General features: G+C 39.8%; 1 protein-coding gene across 2 annotated transcripts in view; it reads right to left on the bottom strand.

Moving 5' to 3' along the window:
- Positions 1-7,100: 7,100 nt before the first annotated feature.
- Positions 7,101-25,373, bottom strand: part of LOC124114691 (solute carrier family 28 member 3-like) — a 41,356-nt gene continuing 23,083 nt past the window's right edge. The window contains exons 2-12 of one of the 2 annotated variants that reach the window (XM_046475377.2): positions 23,783-24,016; positions 22,499-22,663; positions 22,075-22,219; positions 20,079-20,270; positions 19,408-19,569; positions 18,423-18,548; positions 17,773-17,903; positions 15,571-15,739; positions 13,562-13,819; positions 10,207-10,387; positions 7,101-9,337 (exon numbers count right to left, since the gene is read on the bottom strand). In XM_046475377.2, coding sequence (XP_046331333.2) covers positions 9,306-9,337; positions 10,207-10,387; positions 13,562-13,819; positions 15,571-15,739; positions 17,773-17,903; positions 18,423-18,548; positions 19,408-19,569; positions 20,079-20,270; positions 22,075-22,219; positions 22,499-22,663; positions 23,783-24,000 — 1,779 coding nt within the window. In that variant the 5' untranslated portion in view covers positions 24,001-24,016 and the 3' untranslated portion in view covers positions 7,101-9,305. The remainder of the gene's footprint in view (positions 9,338-10,206; positions 10,388-13,561; positions 13,820-15,570; positions 15,740-17,772; positions 17,904-18,422; positions 18,549-19,407; positions 19,570-20,078; positions 20,271-22,074; positions 22,220-22,498; positions 22,664-23,782; positions 24,017-25,373) is intronic. The other variant, XM_048390938.1, reaches the window with a different exon arrangement.

Raw genomic sequence — 25,373 nt, 5'->3', positions numbered from 1 at the left:
GAAGCACTTCTTCGTATTGTTGATGACATATGGACTTCAGGAAATGTTCCTTCTCCGTGGCATACTGTCATTGTGGCCGATTCACCAAAGCCTGGCCGGGATCATTCCCATCCTTCTAATTGTCGACCTGTATCATTAACTAGCTGTGTCTGGATGCAGATCACGTAAATCAATGAATCAACTACTTATTTAAGTTAAAAGGAGATTGAACAGGGAATGGAATGGAATGTATGGTAAATAATAAATTCGTTTTGCACTTGGAAACTAACAATATAATCACTCTTATTCAGTGTGGTTCTGAAAAACACAAGTACTATCGATCATTTAGTACGTATTAACTAATCCATAAAAAAAATCATTGTAAACAAACATAATTTATTGTTACTTCGAAAAAACGTGTGATACCACATGGAAGCATTGTATTTTTAAAGATGAATGTGTTTTTGGTCTCAGTCGATAAAAGACAGACAATTTCAGGTTCGTGCGGACTCTACCCTGTCTGATTATTACAATCAGGATCAGGGTGTCCCACAAGGCAATATGCTGTCTGTCACATTGTTTACTATCAACATTAACACCTTGTAAATTGTTTTTAATGACTCAATTGATTGGTCATTATTTGCAGATGGTTTTAGCATTTTGTGTCGTGGCAAACTTATGTGCACAGTTGAAAGAAAATAACAGTTAAGCCTAAATATAATTCAGAATTGGTCTGTTCAAAATGGTTGTATTCGTTTTCGTCGAAGGTATTTCTTGATGGTACTCTCATTAAAGCTGTATAGAAGTCCAATTATTTTGTTTGTGACCAACATTTTGCCTGAAGAATAAATGCCTGAAGGTTATGGACTTGTTTCAAGAGTCATGTCAAATTAAACGATCATTTATTCGCTCACAATAATAATGGCTCGATTGTTTATGGTGGAGCCTGAATGTGTAATTTAGATGAATGAGATACAATACACCACCAACGCCTGACACAGTGTCTTGGCGCCTTTAGAACATTTATTGACAGCCTTTATGTGGGAGCTGATGAACCTTCTCTCCAGCAACGTTGTATCAAGTTGTCTCTTCAATACATTACAATGATAATAAATAAAGCGACAAAATCCTCTCCATATCTAATAGAAATCTCAGCATGAAGCAGAGTCGATTGTACGATTCCGACTTTATCATGAACATGTGTTTATGAATCCCTATCAAATAGTAATGACACCAGGTGTTCGCGAAAAGGTGAGCGTATCCGCCACATGTTTACCATAATACGTTTTGAAAGCTTTACTAATGCCTTGAATCATTTGGTAGACCTTGATCAAACAACGTTCAGCAAGAGTCGTATAAGGCTCTTTGAAATAAGGGTAGAAAGAGCATACTCGATTGTACCTCAACAGTTGTGAAATGTAAACACCAGAGACTGGACATTGAGAACTATTGCTCAGTATAAATGGAAAGTTGACTGTTGGAAAGTTGAAGTCATCCCTCTGTCATATGGTAATGTGAATCTGAATCTTTATGCATAGATCTAAATATGAAACAGATGAGGCGGTCTCATTGGTCTCCTATATTTCTAGTTCAGGTGGGTAAATCTGTGGAAGGGAAATGGCTATTTGATTGTTATTGAATGATATCTGATCATCGATATACCTGAAGCTTAAGTTAAACTTCTTGCCAATCCGAACAAAAATTCGATTGATAAGCAACAGAGGGGAGCACATTTGGCGCCCATTTATCCGACTAACGGGATCGGGGGGTCTGTGTGGCTGACTTTGTGGATGCATGCCATCGTATTCAAATTGCGTTGATCGATGCTCATGACATCAATCATTAGATTGTCTGGTCCAGACTCGATTATTTGCGGCATAAAACAACAAATAAGCCATCTAGCCCCCTCTTTACAATATTTTACCTGGAGACAAAGTCCCCATTTGATAGAGTTATGTTCCCCTATTGCCGGGAGAAGGACCCTGACAACATCGGATTGGTATTGCTACGTGTCGAATTGAAATTAAAACAATTAGTTAACCTAGAATATGTACGCAAACGAATTCAGTTTGTTACCCTGTCTGGCGCTCGGCATTAAGGGGCTAAAACAAGGACTGGTCGGCTCGGAGTCAGTATACTGTGTCTGAGTGGGGTATTCATGTTAAACTGCGGCATGGTATCTCAGTGAGCTAGCACTATAAATCGGCATCAGTCCGGACTAGTAAAAGCAGCCACACAAACACACACGTACATGCACGTCGCTATATAAGTACAATTATCTTTGACGCGACGTTAAACCCAATTTCACCTCACCTTATACAATTAACTAGGTTTACAAACCAATGCAAACTGCTGCAAAGTAATACAATACAAAAACTACAATAGCAGTGACAATAGCAATTAAGTCAGCGATAATAATATTCAATAAATAATAGTCCAAAACTAACAATCAGACTGACGTGTTACCACATCTGAGATGTGCTCTTTTTCTTGGTCTGTCAACAGTGATAAATCTACCTCAACCACAACAATTTTAATAGGGCAGCCTACATTTTAAGCAACCTAACCTACATCTAGTCGGTGTTGACATAACGCCTGCTTCGTGTTCCCCAGTCACGACTAGTAATACATCGTTGCTAGTGCAATTTTCAACGACAGTACAATTACAGAGGCAGTATTCACAGCAAACAAGAAAACGTTTTTTTCCGTATATGGGCTTTGGATGAAAAAAACACACGTTTTTATGCGTTCTATTAAACCATTCATTTTCGTCCAAATACCGTCGTTATGATTATAAGGGAAGGGAGTTCGTCCGTCGGTCCGTTTCTCAAAGGTGACAAATTTTCTCAAAAACTATTTTCGTGAAACAAGTCTAGACTTTGCACAGGTTCTAAATCTCTTTCTCAGCTCCTTTTCAATTTAAATGAAGTTGATTATTTCCATCTAAATTCTATATTTTCAGAGACTAGACGTTAGACTAAGCATTCAGAAGTGATCTAACTTCATAATTTGGCGGAGCCCAGTCGTCTAAGGCGCCGCGATTTGCTGTGCAGGGTTGCGTCCCTTAGGCACGCCAGAAACTTATGAATCCCGGTTCGCCCCGATTATGTTTCTAGGTTTGTCAGCACCATACCCGTGCTCGTGGGTTTCACCGAAGTGGTAAACGTCTGAGACCTGCATCACTTCGGGCTTTCCTCCCACATTAAGCTGACACGCCGTGATATAACTGGAATACTGTTAAAAGCGGCGTTAAACCCAACTCACTCACTCACTCACTCGTTCATTCATAAATTGGCATTAGACTGAAAGTCAACTTATTCGTTGCGACCAGAATAGTTCAGTCAATCTTCGGTTGGACCTCCAATTAATTCCAACAGTAACAATTTCTGATAAAATTCAATCAGAAAATATGTAATTTACACATACATGTACTAGCAGTCAAAAAAACCTAATGAGGGGAACATACTGAATTGTCCGATTAAAGTGTGAAATTTTATGTTGAAAACGTATGGGTCGCCGCACAGGTAAAGGGAGATAAATCCTTACGATGTGAAGCTGACGAAATGTGTTTACCTTGTGATTCGGAACTAATTATTTGTAACAAATGTTGTTTTCAATATGGTGGCAGATTTATAATATGATATCAATTTCAAAGCAAACAAAAACTAAACATAACATGAAACAAACACGTGTTTGTTCATGTTTCTGTATGTATGATTATGCCACGTGTTACGTGATACGAATCATACGGTAGCTTACTACTGCAAACGGTTTTTACAAGCTAAATTTGAGTATATGTATAGCTTAAGAAATTGATATATATTAAGTTATTGCTTTCCAACCGCGATATTCAACGGAATATCTTATTATAGGTAAACTTTTCGTTAAATTCTCAATGAAAGAATAATTAAACACTGTGAAAACAATAAAATACTTGATAATTGCCAATCAGGATTTACAAAGGGATTCAGAACATCTGACAATATCTTCACACAAAAAAACATAATTGACAGCTCCAAAACCAAGAAAAAGGAACTCTATGCCTGCTTTGTCGTGTATTTGAGACTTGTGTGTCAAGCCGCTCCATGGGGTGTCTAGGGACACAATTAGCAGGTGGATAAAAACCGGATTGGATCGCGCAAGTATTGATACTACCTTGTATGGGTCCCATTGTATCATGGCCGGAAGTGTCTCTGCAGCCCACGGAGTCCACGTACCTCTTGATTACCTCGGAGTCATCATTGACCAAAACCTGACCATGGATTGTCAAGTAAACAATATCTGCAAAAGTTGCTACTTCCACATTCGAAATATCAGTCAGATAAGACCCATGTTGACATACGTTGCGGCGCTGAAGAAATGGACTTTATTATTATTATTATTATTATATTCTTGATAAAGCAGCATGGTCATCTGCCAAGACTGCCGCAAAATATTATCACCATTGACATGATTGAGAAATCCACCTATGCAACACTGTGTTGTCAGTTTGGTAATGAAGGTTATCTTAAAGTGTCATATGATCTTGTACGAGCCCCTTTGCTGCACATTGCTGTTCGATTGCGTGAATAATTCAACACACTGAATAACATTGTGACGTCTTCTCAGGTACTGTGAACAATGATTTACTCTTATTGTTTGATGATTTGATGATTATGATTTTTAAATAGTTCATCATTTCTGTTGTTGAGTTGGGAACGCGCTTAACCCACACGTGTCATGGGTGGGCAATGTGTGTGCAGCGTGTGTTCAAAGCAAACCGGGTTTCAGTTTTATTTAACAAATTGATCAAATGAATTGTGAGTTAAAACCAAACAATGAGATGTGAATCTCAGTCATGAGCGGCCATTGACCTGTGTCCACCAGACAATAAGAAGGGGTCGTCTCGTCAATGGGACCCAATCCTGAATAAGAAGGGGTCGTCTCCAAAGCCAATAGGAAATAATTCAGGGTTCACCAAATTAGAGGTGTTATTACATAGCCAACATGAGCGTATACATTGATGTACACCACAATTTATTTTCATTATTTTTTATTACAAGATCCATATTCAAATACGACTCCACACCTGTCGCCTCCGTCTCACTAGCCCCCTGTTGTTACAAGACATAATTGAGTACCAGTAGCCACACCCACACCACCCCACCCACCAGACAATCCGATGATTGATATGAGCATCGATCTACCCAATTGGGATACGATGACATGCATCAACCAAGTCAGATAACCTGACCACACGATCCCGTTAGTCGCCTCTTACGACAAGCATGGGTTGCTGAAGACATATTCTACCCAGGATCTTCTCGGGTCTATTTACCATGGTCGAACTTCGAGAGGTAGCATAAATTGTTGTATCAAACTTCTCTGTTGATAAAAACATCCGAGTTTTTTGTTGGATATGATGTTATACGAATGGTATTTATGAAAACAAAACAAACAAAAAACACAAGTTTGAATTTGTATACGACTTTGTTCTATGACCTCAGAGTGTTAGGGCTGGGGCTGAATGCAAATGCTTTATCATGGTGCTAGCACGTTTCAAAACGTCCCTCAGAGTGTTCTTTGGGGAGAGTGCCAGCATTACCAAACCACAGCAACCAATGCATACTCTCACAAATCTGGTCGTGCTTGTTCAGCTTGTCCTCGGTGACAGGCTCCCGACGTCACGTCATTTACTGTATAAGCAGTTTAATGTGACAAACATTCGCATCAGCATGGCCACACTAACATGCGGTTGGGGTCACCTGGTCTCGGTCCTCAACGTCAGGTAACGTCTACCGCGTCACAGTCAATTTCGATTGCAATAGTGCCAACATCATTTGTCGTCAGCTCTGTTCGCAGATGAGAGCAGATTCACCCTTCCATCCATAATGGCGTAAGCATTTTTACAGTCGGTACCATGAGTGTTAAGGATGCTTTTGTATGATGTTTAATAATTTAGGACAGTGTTTCGTCGCTTATACTTGTGTTCACACACAATAATATTTGTGTTGTATCTCTGAAAGTCAATACATGTCAATGCTTTCCCCTTCCTTATATTCTTTGTGTAGCTGGGGATAGGTGAGGAGAAGATTAACTACAACAAAATGAAACATACACTACTGCAGTAAAAGCCAACAGCATGACACAGCATGCAAATACAAGTTGAACATTAAACATAAATATTTCAGCTTATTTACACATAACAAAGCTTACTGAGTTAATGCTTAATATTACGCAAACATGCATACCATTTGATATGACCACGCGACTGTACATTCTTCTTTGACAGCCCATCTACATTCAAATCTCGGGAGCGCCTCCGTGGTCTCGTGGTACAGCGCCCGCCCAAAGAGCGTTTGATCCCCGGCCGCGTCATACTAATAAACGTTAAAAGATGGTACTTGTTGTTACCCTGCCTGGCGCTCGGCATTAAGGGGATAAAACAAGGACTGGTCGGCTCGGAGTCATTATACTGTGTCTGAGTGGGGTATTCATGTTAAACTGCGGCATAGTATCTCAGTGTGCTAGCACTATAAATCGGCATCAGTCCGGACTAGTACAAGCAGCCACACACACTCATGTGCATGCACGTCGCTATATACGTGCAATAATCTTGGACTCGACGTTAAACCCTATTTCATCTCACCTCACCTCAAATCTCGGATCTTGGATCCCCGAACAATGAGAGTAACCTCCCTTTTTAACAGACAACATCACAGCGCCGTAAAATCATTGAACAGCAAAACACATTCAAACACTGCAGGCTATAATTGGCCGCTACAATTTGATATAACTCAGCGATGTAAAGTGCATTTCAACTTTTCCCCCATTTCAGCTGGGGGAATTATTGGGCGTTAAGATCTTTGGCAACTCTACCATCAGTTCCACCCAAATTGGGATACCGAGAGGAAGCCCTGTCAGTTTCTTGTCTATGTGGCGACGCATGACGATATTTGTCACTGGCACGGAAGTGACGTCATACTCGAGGCGACCAATTAAACGCCAATTGGTGGTACAATGAATGTTAGTGATATATGGTGTGTGTGTGTGCACGTCTGTCTGTCTCTCTGTCTCTATTAAGAACAACAACACATATTATAAATTATATAAATATGTATTGAGACAAGTAAAATGTGTATCAATCTTTATTACAGAACTACTGAAAGGCCATAGGTCTACAGTACACATATTTGCGCATAGTGGGTGGACATATTGATTTCTACTTGTTCAAGTCACTCATCTTATCATTTCTAAAATTAATATGCATGGAATATATACGCAGTCAAAGGCTTCAGTACATAAATATTTTTTTAAGACATTAATTCATTATACTTAAAGATATTGCATGCAATTCGTAAATTCTAATAAATGGACAAATGAGAACAAAATGGTAATCATCCTCTATTATTCGTAGATTACACATTCTACATAATCTAATTTCCTTTGGGTTTTTTTAATGTCCTCCCGTTTTAATATTTAATTCATGTGATGAGCATCTGAATCTAGAAAATGCAATTCTATATATGTATTTTCAAAAGATATTGTGAAGCTATAAGATGTGTTTTTAACAAACTAAAGTACTGACATTTCCATAGAAAACAACACAAATACGTCTCCAATATGTATCACTCTTATACCACAGGACGCCTGGCATGCATTGATGGGCACGTTGTTTCAGTGACTTTACACTATAGAATACACTTATAGTTTCAAATACGAGGGGTGGCTGACCATGTCTGAGCCTAACTATGAAGGGTGTAAAATACATGGACACCTTTAACAGTTTGTGCATATTCCCGAGCTTACGAGTTTCATTTGAACCATATTCCCCAGGCAGCATATTTCTGCAGTGACTCTGTGAAAATGGACACAATTTGCTACCGTGATGTCATCAAGAATCTTCAACTGAAAGGACTAACTCCTATAGCCACCCATATTGACATGGTGGCAACTTTAGGGGATAGTTCTGTAAAGAAATGGGCAGCGGAGATCACGAGAAGAGATGATCGAAGATGATCGAAGATGATCGAAGATGAGCAAGATCTTCAACTGTCACATGATATGGCTATGGACGATCGAAGAATGCAAAGTCTGTTCCAAGGTGATGTCGCTTCCAAGGGAATCCATACTTATGGACAACCTTCTATAAGGTCAGACCATTAATGGAATATTATGCTGATCGTCTCGGGCAACTGCATGACAATATCAAGGCTTAAGGTCGTGGAATACTCCGCCAATGCAGTCCATCTCAGTTAGGCTCAGAACCTTTCAACTACCCCCCGTTGCATTAATGTTTATGGCATGCTAACAAATATGGACGTTTTGATAGGTCATCTGTTGAGTGATCGCTGTAATATTCGAATTAAATATGTTTCCGTAAGTTTTCTAAAACAATCTTCACCAGATTCACCCATCTAAACATTTTCCTTAAGGGCACGTATCGGTGGGCAATTAATGGATTGCATCTGGCTTCGGGATAGTCTATTTGTTGTTTGTGGACTCTCGCTCTGGCTCTACGTCATTGTTCTTTGCAGTCTTCGTATTTGATTTATTTACATATATTACATATGAGACAGGTCAATTCATGAAGGAGCGTACCCAGAATTGTTCTTGTTAAAGTTCACCCTTGTCCTCTGATGTATGCGAACAGCTTCATATTATTTAATAGACAGTTAGAAATGGAATCTTTATCACAGCAGATGTTCCGAACACTGTAGCTTTATGTGACAGGGGTATCTGATACATTGATGCAACTACTGAGGAACATAAACATGCTTGAAACATTTTGTCATAACCCCCAAGTGAGAGGAAACATCAATAAAACTAAATCCATGCAATGATGGTCTTTCTCATACATTTTTTAATGTACGCACCAATCATAATTCATACAATTCCAATTACTTAATAGATTTTTCACTAGTGACATGCAATGACATGTCATCACCTTTACCTCATACACCACACCCCTAAATAATGGGGAGGATATAACCGAGCGATTTTCTGACATCTAGTTATAGAATTGTGACTGCGTGTATGCCGTTTGCGCCCAGTGGAAGTTGTTTGGGTGGATAATCAAGACTGGTTATTCTCTGGCATTGACGTTTCATATTTCCTTAACGTCGCACTCAGCAATATCCTAGCTACATGAAGGCAGTCTGAAACTAACGGAGTCTGGAACTATCTATGCAGTTGGGTATGATGACATCCATCAACCTCGTCAGCGAGCCTGACCACCCGTTTCCATGAGTCGCTCTCACGACAACATATGTAACCGAGTGTGTGTGAATAGTGCTTGAGGAAGTGAGCACCAGGAAGCAGGAGGCTGGCGGTCATCGTAACAAAGGTCACTGCAGCATCTGCCCGTTGTACAGCAACCCTGTATCCGAAATGATAGTCAGATTTGAAAGAGTGATGGAACGTCTTGTTTAGACATATATGTTTACACAGTACCAAATAAATACTGGAAGCAACACATTACTATCAGTATCATATTAACAACATAGAAAACAATCTTATTCTTTGGATGCAACTTTGTGTTTTGACCAAGATATCTCGCACCTGAATTCAAGGTGAGGTGAATGGGGTGTAACAGCGCGTTCCACGATTATTGCACTTAAGTAGCCATGTGCATCTACATGTACGTGTGTGTGTTTGTGGCTGCTTGTACTATTCGGGACTAATGGGCCTACAGAGATACCATGCAGCACATGAACAAGATTACTCCAGTCCATGTTCTATCCCCTTAAAGCCGAGAGCCAGATTGGGTGACATAAAGTACCATGTTTTACCCTCTTTTGGTATAACACTGCTGGGGATCGAACCCCGGACTTTCCGCTCTCCGGCCAGACAATCTATCCACAACAACATGGAAACGGTCTCCTTGCATTGAAACACAACCTAACAAACCATAGCATATAATGACACCTTGTCTCTAACTTTTGTATAATATATGCATCCGATTAAAGCAAATTCTTATGCAAGTTGTATTGGTTTATTAAAACGATTCATTTAAGAAGAGGGGCGGTCGGGTAGCCTAGTGGTTAAAGCGTTCGCTCGTCACGCTGAAGACCCGGGTTCGATTCCCGACATGGGTACAATGTGTGAAGCCCATTTCTGGGGTCCCCCGTCGTGATATTGCTGGAATATTGCTAAAAGCGGCGTAAAACCATACTCACTCACTCACTCACTCACTCACTCACTCACTCACTCACTCATTTAAGAAGAAGTAACATTTTCCATACGAACCTGCAATGGAACCGGTCATGAACGTGGCTACGTTTCCCGCAATAAGGGCCCGGATGACGAGTTTGGCGATGTCCTGTTTCCGTTCAGGTGCCATGGGAACCAGAGTCCCCAGTGTAATACCTATAGAGGTGACGGTGGAGAAGCCACAGAGAGCGTAGGTAGCTATGACTTCACTTCTCTCCTGGGTAGAAACAAAACACATGTTCAAAATACTGTATCAAAACTGATAGTTATCAAATAATCACATTATATGCAACCATTGTCGGACTTTTCTTCTATAAATCGTGAGACAGACACTTCCTCCTTTTACAATAAGCAAGTATCCTCATACAAGAGGCCCCGCTTACTACGTTGACACAATGTCCGCATGGATGACTGTAGGAGTTAGTCCTTTCAGTCTGAGATTTTGGATGACATCACGATAGCAAATTTGTGTCCATTTTCATCACGAGAGAATACTAGTCACTTTGATGCCTACAGAATTACAGAAGATCAAACAGATATTCCGATTCATATGCATAATATAGCAGATGCGCAAGTAGGGGAGCACAGTTGGTGCCCATGGGCATACCACTTCTTGCCTAAATGTCTTTCCCCGAACTTTCACATAGCTGTTTCATTATCAAAGAGGAAGTCCAGCATTTCACATATTGTTTTCTAAGTAAACATCAGATGGCAATTGCTTTCATTTTGAAATCTCTGAAAATAAATGTGTAACTTTATCTATTTTCACCACGTTTTGTAACAAAAGCCCAATGGATCAAGGAATTAAGTTTATCATGTGGGATAGTGGTGTAGTCAAGTCAAAGATGTTTATTGTATCAAAGGCCATCGGCCCATATACAAGTTCAGATAAATACAGTGGGTGAGAATTTACAGATTGGGAGATACAACAAAAATTATATAAATATAACATTCATTTAACAATCGGTGATAATCATGAGGACTTTCTAGGGTGAGGTAATTAAAATTATGAATTTCCACTCAACATGTTATTTCGTAGTTCCATCCCATGTTTTACAAATAAAGACAGTTTAAACATTACATCGGCATCATTCGATGACAAAATAGAAACAAAAGCTATTCTACTCGTCTTAGATAAGAAACATTCTGGTATATATTTAGTACGTAATTCTGCATAATAAGGACATTCAAAGGTAAAATGTATTTCGTCTTCTATTGCAGAGTTACAGAATGGACAAATTCTTTGTATTCTTTCAAGTGATATATTCCGTCCATAGTTAATCATAAGTTTTGACAAGCCAAGTCTGTATTTAATATATCCATTTCTTAGGTGACTATTTGTTAAAACTGATATAGATATTTTTCTGGCTCTAATAGAGTCTTAAATGTTCTGTACAAATCATAACGTGAACTATTTTCCAAGTTGCATTGCCACCCTTGATAGAACATATTTATTGCTATTTTACGAAAATCATTTGGAAATAAATGTTGATCACCAACAGATTGGTTAAGCCATATATCCTCATATCCATGTGAGAATAATAGTGTCCTAATATGCGATACCCATGTAACCTTACCGATACTATCTAAATGAAAGAGCATGTTATAAGCTTTTTTCGGAAGCCGATGTTCTGGCATACGGATGATATTAAACCAATATTTTAAACACTTTATTTGTGAATTAATGTAAAGTGGGTATCTTCCACATTCTCCATATATCATATTATTTGGTGTTGCTATTCCAACGCGAAGAAACTTTTTACATGCCAGTAGGTGAATTCTTTCTAAACATTCATATCTTCGGTAACCCCACACTTCAGATCCATACAATCAAATTGGCTGTATTTGAGTATCAAATAATTTGAAAAATACTTTTGGAGTAATGACTCCAAGTTTATGTGAAACAGACATTATATTAAGTAAAGCTCGTTTCCCTCGCAGTGATAAGTCAGATACACATTTGTTCATATTTAGCGTTGAATTAAACATTATGCCGAGATACTTATAACCATTAACTACATTAATTTGTTGTCCATTTAAGTACCATCTTTCCCTAAAATTTAAAAGACCCCCTTTTCTGAATACTATAATTTCTGTCTTATCTAAATTTACAGATAAATTCCATTCCTTAGTATATTTATCTAATACATTCAACTGATTCTGTAGACCAATAACAGTGTCAGATAGTAAAATAACATCATCGGCAAAAAGGAGCATAAGAAGTTCAAGGAAGTCAGGATACATCTGTATACCATGCTTGCCGTTACTTGAGATTTCATAATATAATTCGCTTATGAAAAACGAAAATAACAGAGGACTCAGTATACATCCCTGACGTAAACCAGATGGGCAATTGATAAAATCAGTAACACCATAATCACTACGTACACATGACTTGATATTTGAATACATTGATTGTAGTATATTAAACATCTTCCCTTGTAGTCCAGCTTTTCTTAAAAAACACCATAATTTATAACGATCAACTGTATCAAATGCCTTTTTAAAATCAATAAAAGCAACGTAAACCTTGTGTTTACGACGTGTTAGACATTTTTGAATTGCAGCATATAATGTAAAAATATGATCTATGGTTGAATAATTTTTTCTAAAACCAGCTTGAACTTCCGGTATCTTATCTCTCATATTCGCCCAGTTAGTTAGCCTGTTATTCAAAGTCAAATATCAAATGAAAAATCCAATTTTTTTTACAGAATTGAAATAGTTTCTTTTCTGAAATTGTAAGACATCAAGCAAATCCTTTGTGGTTTTCGGAATCCACATGGTGTTTATTCCACTTATCTCAAATACTTTCTGTGAATATATGGAGTCCTTCTTTTATTGTACATTAAACTACGTTTATAACGAACACGCTTATTACGAACTGACCTATATAACGAACTTTGTTTTTAGTCCCGACAATTAGTTGTATATATGTTGAATGTATGCTTATAACGAACTACGGTTATTACGAACAAAAAGTAGCAGTCCCCTCAAGTTCGTTATAACAATAGTTTACTGTATTAGGGATTAGTGTTTCGTTTGTGAGACAGGCAAAACACCACGCTAAACGAATTCTCCGATGATGATCGGCAAGAAAGGGACTTTTGATAAGCCTTCTGGACTGACGCCGACTTCAGTCGATTCTTCACTGTTCTGGTTGACATCCGTATATTGTGTAACCGTTGTCGCTTCAGAAAAAATGTTGACAATGGTTGACAACTTACAAGCCTTGGCGTCATGCGAGGTCTTCCTGATCGTGGGAGATCCTGTACAGCATGGGTTTGCCCGCGTTTTCGTACCAGTCTGCTGATTACACACTCACACACACACACACACACACACACACACACACACACACACACACACACACACACCATATATCACTTACATCCATGATGCCACCAAGGAGCGTCTGATTGGTCGCCTCGAGTATGACGTCACTACCCTGCCAGTGCCACGTGTCGTTATGCGTGGTCACATAGTCAAGAAGCTGAAAGCGGTTTCGTCTCAGTATCCCGAGCTCGGTGAAACTGATGGTGGAGGTGCCAAAGATCTTAACGCCCAACATTTCCCCCATCTTCCCGCAATCCTGGGTGGCCACGCCCATCATGTACGAGAATGGGTAGAATAGATAGGAACACACAAGCTGAAATGATACCACAATCATACAGCTGAAATGCACTTTACGTCGCTGAGTTATATCAAACATTATGAATTATAAGCGACAGAACTCCTTTCCTCGAAGGCTGGAATCCAAACATGAAAAAACGTGAGTTTCCAATTAGTCGCTGACTGGCTATTTTAGTTCTCTGCTGGGAAGATCTTACCTGCCTGCGACAGACAGGGCTGTACTGGGTATCGGAGCCAGTCAAGGTCTACGCATTGCAAGTACTTCAAAAGTAATTATATAAACACATGTGTTTAATTGTAAATTTGAAAATGTGAGACGAAAATCCCATTTTAACTAAACCATCCAGCTTTACCGTTTTCGGTAAAAATGAGCTTACAAAAGTTTCTGAAACAGATCATATTTTTATAAATAATACAATACATTAGAGATCATATGCACATATACATGTATGACATGAAATACCACTTTTATATCATATCTATATAATGCATCAGAGACTTAATATGAATGTGTGTATATAGTAGATGACCAATCCATACAAATAAAATAATAAAATATTTAATCTTCTATTTCATTAATTAACTGCTGAAAATGTTAGTTATTTTCAATATGACAACATTCACAATATAAAAATGTGTCTCATTTCCTTATACTGAACATATATTTTCCCTTTTCAAATGAAATACATCAATATAATATCTTGTCTTTGCATGTAATAAGGATCAATAGTTTTTACCTTCCATCACTGAGTCCTTTAGCTTTTATTCCATATCAGAAATGAACGTACATTAAACTATATATTCACATGTCACTGTAGAAGTTCACTTTTATCAGATAATTCAGAAACGAGGGAAATGTCGTCCAAGGCCTGTAGTCAATTGACAGTGTCTTACCGTGTTAGAGATAGGGTAGGAGATACATAGTACAGCAAGCAGGGTACAGAAAATTGTAATTAGAGTGAGTCGAGAATGAGTAGTGGTGGTACTTGGGGGTTAAAGGAAATATTAACATTAAATTTATTAACAGATGACCCAAATGCGAATAATATATACAGTAAACTACGGTTATAACGAACTCATAGAGACCACTAATTTTAGTTCGTATAGCCGTAGTTCGTTATATACATATATACAGCATATATATCCTATAATCCTACAACAGCATCCTTACAACTCATGGAGTGTAAACATGTCTACGGCCACCATGACGGAAGGATTGAACCTCTCTTCTGTAAACAGAGCTGACGTAAATCATGTTGATTCAAACGCAGATGACGTCGGCACAATTGCAAATAAACTTGACTACAACGCTGTAGGCGTTACCCGTCTTCGAGGACGACAACTGCATCTTTGTGTAGTCATGATGATGCGAACGTTTGTCACATTAAACTGCTTATCCGTTACATGACGTGAAACCTGCTACCGAGGACAAGGTGAATAAGCATGACCAGATCTTTGAGCAAACGCAACAGTTCCCGTGGCTTGGTAATGTTGCCACCGTCGCCGAGTAACAATCTTGAGAGACGTTATAGCGTACTACACCATGATAAAGCAGTTACTTACAGTCCCAGCCTTGACACCGAGGTCATTATCAATAGCTTTCATCCAAAAGGAACAAAAGCCCTTCAAAATTGTGTTGTTTTTTATGGAAACCATTCGCATGACAACTCATTCAACTAAGAACTCTGTTGTTTCAGAGAAGATTAGTATATGTAACTTTCCTCTCTGAACTCGAAGTTCGTCTATGGTGTACCAGTATATATTCACCCCAAACGAAAGGCCGGCGAATCCCGCCTGGTTCCCGAACCACTCCAGGGTCTTGTCAACAAACTTTATGAGGGCGATGAAGGCGATCATTGTTGCGATGATGTTGGCGATGATTTTGACGGCCGCAACGGCACCGCTGGACAGAGCGGAGAGGATGTTACGATGTTTCCTGGAAGACAACGTTCTCAGTATCTATGTTAATAAAACAAATGACAAAATCAGTTCCATAATCATAAGCAATATCTGCTAACAGTAGAGTCCATGTATCATAAGCACTTTTATGACACACTATCAAATAGTGATGATATCAGGAGTGAGTGAGTTGGGTTTAACACCGCTTTTAACAGTATTCCAGTTACATCACGGCGTGTCAGGTTAATGTGGGAGGAAAGCCCCAAGTGATGCAGGTCTCAGACGTTTACCACTTCGGTGAAACCCACGAGCACAGGTATGGTGCTGACAAACCAAGAAACATAATCGGGCGGACCGGGATTCGAACCCACACTCATAGGTTTCTGGCGTGCCCAAGGGAATCGCGGCGCTTTAGATGACTGGGCCACCCGTGTCCCCGATGATGTCAGGAGAAATACACAAAGGTAGGCAGCCTCGATTATCCGCCGCAACATATTCCATTGGGCGTAATAGGCAACATAGTGATAAAATTATATGAATGGATCACTGAAAAGAAGTGATGACACCAGGTGTTCGCGAAAAAGGTCTGTCCTTCCCCACTGGAAGCACCACCAGTCGCCTAATTTGCATAAAATGTGTGGGGCGAATACATAGTTCGGAAGAAATTGTCATTGACGAGTTCGGGGTTCGCCTCACTGTCGACTGAACAACAGTCCTTACTTAGTATCACAATGTACCCTTTCTTGTAAATGTCAACAAGTGTGCGGAAATCGCAAAAGCGATCGGGCATTTCCGAAATTCTTGAGTAACGCACGTATGTCGTGTGTCGTGTGTCGTGTGTCGTGTGTCGTATGTCGTATGTCGTATGTCGTGTGTCGTATGTCGTATGTCGTGTGTCGTGTGTCGTGTGTCGCGTGTCGTGTGTCGTATGTCGTGTGTCGTATGTCGTATGTCATTGGTTGTCGCAATGCCGACCTGGCGCACAGTAAATCGTGGTCAAGTTAACATATATTATTTTACAATGGGAGAAAATGTGGAAAGGAAATTGAAATGGTAGTACGAATGTCACCAGTGCTCCCACATATAGCATGAATGACACCAGTGCTCCCATATATAGCATGAATGACACCAGTGTCCCATATATAGCATGAATGACACCGGTGCTCCCATATATAGCATGGATGACACCAGTGCTCCCATATATAGCATGAATGACACCGGTGTTCCCATGTATAGCATGAATGACACCAGTGTCCCATATATAGCATGAATGACACCAGTGTTCCCATATATAGCATGGATGACACCAATGTCCCATATATAGCATGAATGACACCGGTGTTCCCATGTATAGCATGAATGACACCAGTGTCCCATATATAGCATGAATGACACCAGTGTCCCATATATAGCATGAATGACACCAGTGTCCCATATATAGCATAAATGACACCAGTGTTCCCATGTATAGCATGGATGACACCAGTGTCCCATATATAGCATGGATGTGTTTGCTACCAACAACACAATAATGGGTCTCAATGAATGTGAGAATATACGCATATGTCAAGTACCTCTCTGTGTGTTTGTGTATGCATAAGAGACAAATCTCACACTTGGATATGATTGTAAACGGGGCCCCAACTCAGATATAGATAATGGGGTTGAATGCCCCAGGGAGTGTAAGGCAAATGAAATCAGAAGTGCGTTAAGTACATTAATCATAACATAATGTAGGAATCAAAGTGAATGGCAAACAAAGGAAACTTCAACCGGTATCGTTATCTGCACGAAGGCACACATTCCCTTGCTATTTGTAGCCCAGTTGATGTCGGCATTAACATGTTTAACAGCAGGAATTCAACTATCTAAACAGTTCACTCCATTCCTAACAAACACATTCTGTCAACAATCTACTTATAATGTACATTCCTTCCTTCCTCCGATTCACACAGCCACAAAGTCTCATCTATCTTAATCACTCAACCAACTCACCCAAGTCACAACTATCTCAATCACCCAACCAACTCTCTCCCAATTACAAATAGTACATAACATCCAGTAACTCACTCTAGTCCCAGTTCCATCTTCACTCCATCTCTGAAGTACGACTTCTTTGTTTCTGGACACATGAGTTTGGTGACGGCGAGAGCGGCGGGGGCGGACATCACGGCAGCGGACAACAGATGGTTGGCGGGAACCTGCACGCGTGACATGTGGATGGTAACTAAATAGTTATACTCCATGTCCAATCTGACCTGCACTACCTCAAACTCCAAAGACGTTTTATAGGAATCATGTAGCGTTTTCCACAGTCAGTGGTAACGCTACCCAGAAAATCCAGCAAAAAGTTCGATATCAGTGTCTGGCAAGATACACATAATAATACAAGCCATTTCCATAATCCTATGAAATCTCTGCTAAAAGAGGTGACTATATCATGAGCATGAAAAACTATCAGTTAGTGATGATACCAGGTGTTCGCGAAAGGGGGAGCGTATCCTGACCCACCGGAGGAAACCGTCACAAACACATGCATAGGCAAGTCCATTGTTCGCCTAACAAAAACACGGGAAACTGATGGGTCAGATTTGAAAACGTCCTACTAGGAAAAGAAACGCCAACTGGGGCATTGATCATTGACAAATTTAGCTGAGTGAAAGTATTTATTGTAAGATGAACTAGTTTGTTTGTTTGTTTATTTGTTGTTTAGTACTCACTCCGAGCTGTATGTACGACCCCATGACGCCGCCACTGACGCTGGCGAAACCACACGTCATGATGGCATGGAGTTCTGATTCCGTCGCACGCTTCAAGTACGGTCGAACCAAGAGGGGCACTTCAGTCTATAAGGTATAGTTACACGAGCGTGTGATGTCATACTCAAAGTAAGGTATCTCTTTACAGAATATTGGACAGGCCACTACTTTTTATCCATGATTTCGGTGTAAGAAAGTCGATTTGTTTCCCTTTTACAAGTTTTCATAAAAGTGAGTGAGTGAGTTGGGTTTAACGCCGCTTTTAACAGTATTCCAGTTATATCACGGCGTGTCAGCTTAATGTGGGAGGAAAGCCCGAAGTGATGCAGGTCGCAGATGTTTACCACTTCGGTGAAACCCACGAGCACGGGTATGGTGCTGACAAACTTAGAAACATAATCGGGGCGAACCGGGATTCGAACCAACAATCATAGGTTTCTGGCGTGCCCAAAGGACGCTGCTATGCACAGCGAATCGCAGCGCCTTAGACGTCTGGGCCACCCGTGCCCCCTTTCATAAAAGATGCAAACTTTCAAACAACACGAGATAATACGTGTGAAATTATACATGCACTTCAGATTCAGTTATGTCGGGGGATGAGGTGTGTAAATAAACCCTGTATTGTGGACCTCGTAATGTTACCATAAAATAAAGAATATACAATAGGAGAAGTGAGTTGAACGCTGCTTTGAACAGAACAACGGTTATATCACAGATTGTCAGCTTAATGTAATCCACACGTGATGCTTAGATGTCTACCATATTGATTAAACGTTTGTGTTAAACGACAAATCATAACCAGAGCACATCTGGGATTCGAACCAACTAGCATAGGATTCTTACACGCATCAGGGAGGTAACTCTTGAAGGCCAATTTGGGTTCATTAAATGCTTTACCATTTGTGAACATAAACATAATTAATGTTGCAAATGTTCTTTTCCCTACCAGCCCAACGAAGATGTTCGCCGAGGCTACCACAGACTCGATGGGCCCACAGTCCAGACAGAAGGACAGAAAGGATCCCAGTTTATTCATGATCGCCTGAAGGACACCCATGTGGTACAACACGGATATCGAGGCGTTGAAAAACAACACCCCTGGCATCACCTACAACATGAAGACGATGGAGTTAAAGGGTAGCAGTAAATATAATGTTAACTCAAGGGGTAAAAACGTTCACTTAAGTATTTGTCTTGTATATATATTTAATGGTAGTTATGTTGACAAGATATCAAACATACCCACAGCTTCACAATGTTTCCTCGCTTGCATATTTCAACTTCAAAAGGAAACACTTCTCCAAGCTTTATTGCATCTGACACACATGTAATTTTGAAGTATAACGTTCGATAACACTTCAGCAGAACACAAGCAGTTTGACCATCTTTCCAGGCCGTTCTTCAACAGAAGTTTATAGCAATGCATGTCGACCACCATGTTAAGGGTTTGGTTCTTTGGACCATTGGAAGCAATTAGTAAGTCCGACATTCCTTTAGACACTGGACGCTTTGGCACTAAATTCTAGATTCTAACGCTAAAGTCTAATGCATTCAATGTTCATCCTTTATGTTCTTGTGTATAATAAATGGAAATAATCACGAGTTTCTTCTACTCACACCAAAGGCTATCATGTGATCCCGGTAGGACTTCCCGAACACAAACTCTGCTCCAGCATTAGCGTGGTTTATGAATTCCTCCACACGTTGTCCAATCCACTCAAACACCCCATACCCCCAGGGCGTCCGTAGAATAAGCAGGGCGAACACAAACTGAACCGCAATACCCCAGAACACGGGATGCCAGTCCACCTGAAGACGAAAATGTTTCGTACTAAAATGTTAAGAGTTGTGTCGGTAATATATTACCGCATTTATACACTGCAAGAATGTGTTAAGGTATTAAACTGGTGCTTAGGACTTTAGTTAAAGTCCCAAAAGGAACAAAGAGTTTATTCAGTATTGAAGGCCTCGTCGCCCAGCGTACAATTTCTTTCACAAAACATGAGTACGATAGTGGCATGTGGATTATTTACGTAATTTCTAAATATAAAAGTATATATCTATAATTAAAATTATATCTTCTTCTAAATCAGCTTGTACTTGTAAATCATCAGCATTTTATAACAAGCATGTGGAAGTCGATTTTAATTCATTCGTATCAATCTACACCAATACCTTATACATCGGCCGAAACAAATAACACTTAGATGATAACTTCACCAAGAACCGCATTAGATGATGCTTTAATCCTGATTGACAAATAACTCTTTAAAAAGACCTTTGGGCATTTTCTATACCTTCTCTAAATGTATCATCAATGAACAGCATATACGACTATTTAAGAGAAATAATAAAAATAATGGCAATATTTACACACTGTCATATATGTTCATAGTAACTTGAATGCTCTTTTATTTCGTGAACTGCGTAATGAATGCACATTTGGCGGCCAAATGGCACGTACATTTCAAACGTTGGTCATACGGGCCACGAATGAATCACTTAAAGTGATTTCGAGGTTTTGGAATTTCATAGACAACAACAGACCGTGAATACAGTCAGATATGTCATCATTGAGCATAAAGCCAAGTCAAGAGCTACTATCGATGTGCAACTAAGTGATTGAAAAGTGTTGTCGAGAGACAGACATCACTATTACTGCTATAACCAAATACGTTTAAGAATGTAGTCATCAAGCATGAGGTAGTTCCAGGGACAGATGGAGATGTCCTCACTTCAGATCGCCAGAGTCTTGAAACGTGTTTGTTTGAAGACATGCTCAGAGCTACTACTATTGTACCACAGCACAGACAGACCTACATGGTGCTAACTCAGTGGTGTCATCAGCTGGCATCACCTCCAAGCTATAAGACAGACGCTGTGAGTGATTTGGATTTGACACCTGCTGTTGTACCCTTCCACATAGGATTGGTCCAACAAGGTAACGTCCTCTCTCACACAGATGATGTTTCAATTTTCTTAGGAACGGTAACATCTGGGTACTGCCTTGTCCAATTACGATTCCTTAACTTAACCCCAGTGAATGGCGACCTAATCATTGAAGCTCTGCAAGAGGAGTACCTCTAGAGCCTACAGGCAACAATAAGGGCCCTGATCAATGCATTTCACAAGGTGTCAGGCAGTTGACAGGATCCTAGAGTGTCACACTTGTTCGAAACATTCAACCCTCGTATAACATCCTTGATGAAACAGATACAAGATAAGCGGTTAGAGATACACTTCAAGACAATTGCATTCAATTCAATCCCTATGTATGTCCATACATATATATCAATCGTTCATGTTAACGTGGGCGGTCGGGTAGCCTAGTGGTTAAAGCGTTCGTTCGTCACGCCGAAGGCCCGGATTCGATTCCCGACAAGGGGTACAATGTGTGAAGCCCATTTCTGGTGACCGCCGCCAGGATATTGCTGGAATATTGCTAAAAACGGCGTAAAACCATACTCACTCACTCACTCACTCATGGTAACGCTTACCAAATAATTGCTTTGTTTATATCATTATCACTCGGTGTAATAAGAAAACATGGCTGGTACCTCACATGTATCACACTTGGTGTTCTGGTCCTATCCACGTTCCTACATGTACTTACCCTGGCCGGACTGGTGGAGAAGACAAACCCAAGAGCCACAAACACGCCTACCCCCAGAAGTGCCTGGATATTCTGGGGGTTGTACCTGACCACGTCCAGTCCTATGTACACAGCCACCCCGGCACTCACCAGCAGGTACAGGCTCCTGTGAAGACATAGACAGAGGGTTGCTCTGACCAGCGCAGTGTTACTTCATGGCAACAGAGAGGAGAGGACGTCCTTCTGTGACTTGACATAATTAGGTATGTTTTGTTTTTTACAGTAACAGACATTCGAAGTGTACCAACTCACAGATGATCTTGGAAATAGAAAGTGTTAAACCTTTGGCCAGGGACTGGCTGTCACACTGACTTGGATATATGGAGTAATTCCATGCATCAATGAATATTTGAGATTCATTCTGATACACTGCTGATATTTATACCTTCTGATCCATCGTCGCACTTTCAGTGCCTTACTTCCTTCCCACACTGACGTACATCGTCCAAGGCAGGTGAAAGTGCACAGACCTTTGGTTGTTTTGTTCACCAGGTACAAAATTACAAGTAGTGTTCCAACCATCAGACGAATGGACCCTTCGTCTCCGAATCTGTGTTTTGTCAACAATCAAGGAAAGTATGTTACGGAAATGTCAATTGGTTGGTTGGATGGTTTGTTGTTTAACGCCGCACTCAGCAATATTCCAGCTATATGACGGCGGTCAGATAATCCAGTGATTAATCGATCCAGGTTATGTTTCGACTTCTAACAAGGGACAAGTGTTTTGTAACAGATTAACCATTTCATTGCATCCTCTGGGAACAACAGTTTCATATTCTACAGAGCATGGACCTTGGACAAAAATTGCTGAAAAAATCTTATACAAAATCCTCTTGCTTCAGGTGTTTCTCCAAACATATATTATTCACTGGATGACATGAAACCAATTTATGTTCAGTTCCTTTTAAAACAAGGATATATAATGTAAAATGAAGTGAAATGAAATGTAAATGGAATATTATCACATGAAAAGAACACTTTTTGAAGGTACGATAACGTGTTTGTACGAGTCTCCGGTTATACGACGGTGTTCAATTCAGAGTCGTGAGTGTGTCCACCTTACGCATTGTTGCAGGCCTGACACCTGACACTCAACGTTAACGGAAGCCCAGCCAGTGGCATTTTATTCCATGTCTGACGAAGAATATGCTTCCAGTTCCTGCAAGGCATTTTGGGCATTTGGTTGGTTGGTTGGTTGTTTAACGCCGCACTCAGCAATATTCAAGCGTGAGTGAGCAAGGTTCAATGCCGCTTTAAACTGTAATCCACTTAAATCACAGCCTATCAGTTTAATGTTCAAAGTGATGCAGGTCTCAGACATTTACCACTTTGGCCAACCCACGAGCACGGGTATGGTGCGGATAAACCACCACGGGTATGGTGCGGATAAACCATGAAACATCGACGTGAACCGGGATGCGAACCCGAAATCATAGGCTTCTGGAGTGCCCAAGGCACCTGTTCATAAATAATTTCTCTGGGACAAATCCAAACATTAACGTAAAGGTTTGTAAGTGAAAACAAATCCACATCACAATAATCTTTGTCTTTGATTACACAAATCACTGGTTTCACTTGTAAAGACTTGATTATTATGGGCCACTGTCATTTGACTTGAATCTTGCTAAGTGTGGCATAAGACGAGAAACAAAGAAACCAAAACACTTACTTGTAGAACATACAATACCCGAAGTAGGCCAGGTAAAGCAGCAACAGCAGTCCCTTGACACCAGCAATCATTTGACCCTTGTGTTTGTTCGTGAATCTGCTGACTGAACTCTGAAGCTGCATGATCGCAGAGCTCCAGCAGTTGTCGTCGAAGTCTAGTTCGTCACCTGTGTCTATATTAATCCCAACATCCTTCACTGGATCTCCTGGGTCCGTCATGTTGCAACGTGTGTACCTATGTGAAAATGTGTGTCACTGAGTTTGGTATGACGCCGCTTTAAACTGTATTTCAGTTGCAAAACATACACCTGACAAAACCCTTTCTAAAATCATAATTATAAGAAACATCTGGTAAAAGTCTATTTCGATTATATTTTAAGCTATTTCGACTCTATCATAAGCAGAAGAATCACTATGAAATAGTGACGATGTCAGGTGTTCCTCCCGTCACCCGTCTCCCGTCACCCGTCACAAATACAAGTAAAGGGACAGAAATATGTGGAAGGCAAATAGGGAATTGCTTGGGGCATCAGGTCACTGCGTCAAGTTTTGACATGTTCTCCACATGTCTACCACAACAGTTTTTGAAGACTTTGCTGATGCCTTGAAAGATGGAACTGTGTCCGAGTTGATTTTATTGGTATTTTGTAAATATTTAAGTCAAGTCTTTTAATTGTCTTGTTTCTGTTTCAGCCAGCTTCTGCTTCACGCTAGATTACTTGAGCAGTAACAAAACCAATTAGACTAGTTCAAGCACTTATATAACTACTAGCATAACGATAGCCACGTTCACCTATAGTCACCAACAGCACCAGCGCCCTGCTTTGTCTTCCTTTTCCAGTTTCTTATAACGCAAGTAAACTTTCCTTTTGTTTTAGCTGAGTTTGCTAAATCAGTTGGTCAGTTACATTTGAAAGAATCAGTTGTTCCAATCGTTGTATTTGAACCAACGGATGGTTTATTTGGTGCTCAGGATCTCTAATAGGTTAGTTTGAGTTTGGTTCATATGTATGTATCTTGTAAATATGTCTGTGTATTTAGTTTTATGAATTAGATGCATTAAGGTAATGATACATTGCTTGGTAATTATGATTGGTAACTATATATATATATTAGACTGTAAATAGTTTAAAATATAAACTAGTATTCCATAAGTAGTATCATGTATCTTGATATCTCCAGATATTCTACCAACTGTGCAGCTGGTATTCGTTCTCTCTTAATTCTTTTTGTTGAATCTAAACTAAATCTATTATCAAATTTAACTATTAATCATTGCTATAATATCATCTAACTACATATGTGTATGCAGTTGTATGAAGATTATGATGGAATGGATACGTAAGAAAAGGTAATTTTACTTGTTTTTAATTTTAGTCGCCATTTCCTCTTTCTTGTGCGACCTTATTGTTTCAATTTTCTAGAATATACCAATCGATCTTATGATGTCTGTGATTTGATACACATAGTTGCCAACTCGTTGCCACCAAGCGGTAAGTTATGTATATATTTTGTGTATATTGTGTTTATATCATGGCAATTTGTAGGGGCGGTACTTATGTAAGCGTCTCAAGTATTTAAAGTTGTAATTT

Source organism: Haliotis rufescens, unplaced genomic scaffold, assembly GCF_023055435.1.
Source record: "Haliotis rufescens isolate VD_foot unplaced genomic scaffold, xgHalRufe1.0.p SCAF_10, whole genome shotgun sequence".
NCBI lineage: Eukaryota > Metazoa > Mollusca > Gastropoda > Lepetellida > Haliotidae > Haliotis > Haliotis rufescens.
This window is presented reverse-complemented; position numbering and strand designations above follow the sequence as displayed.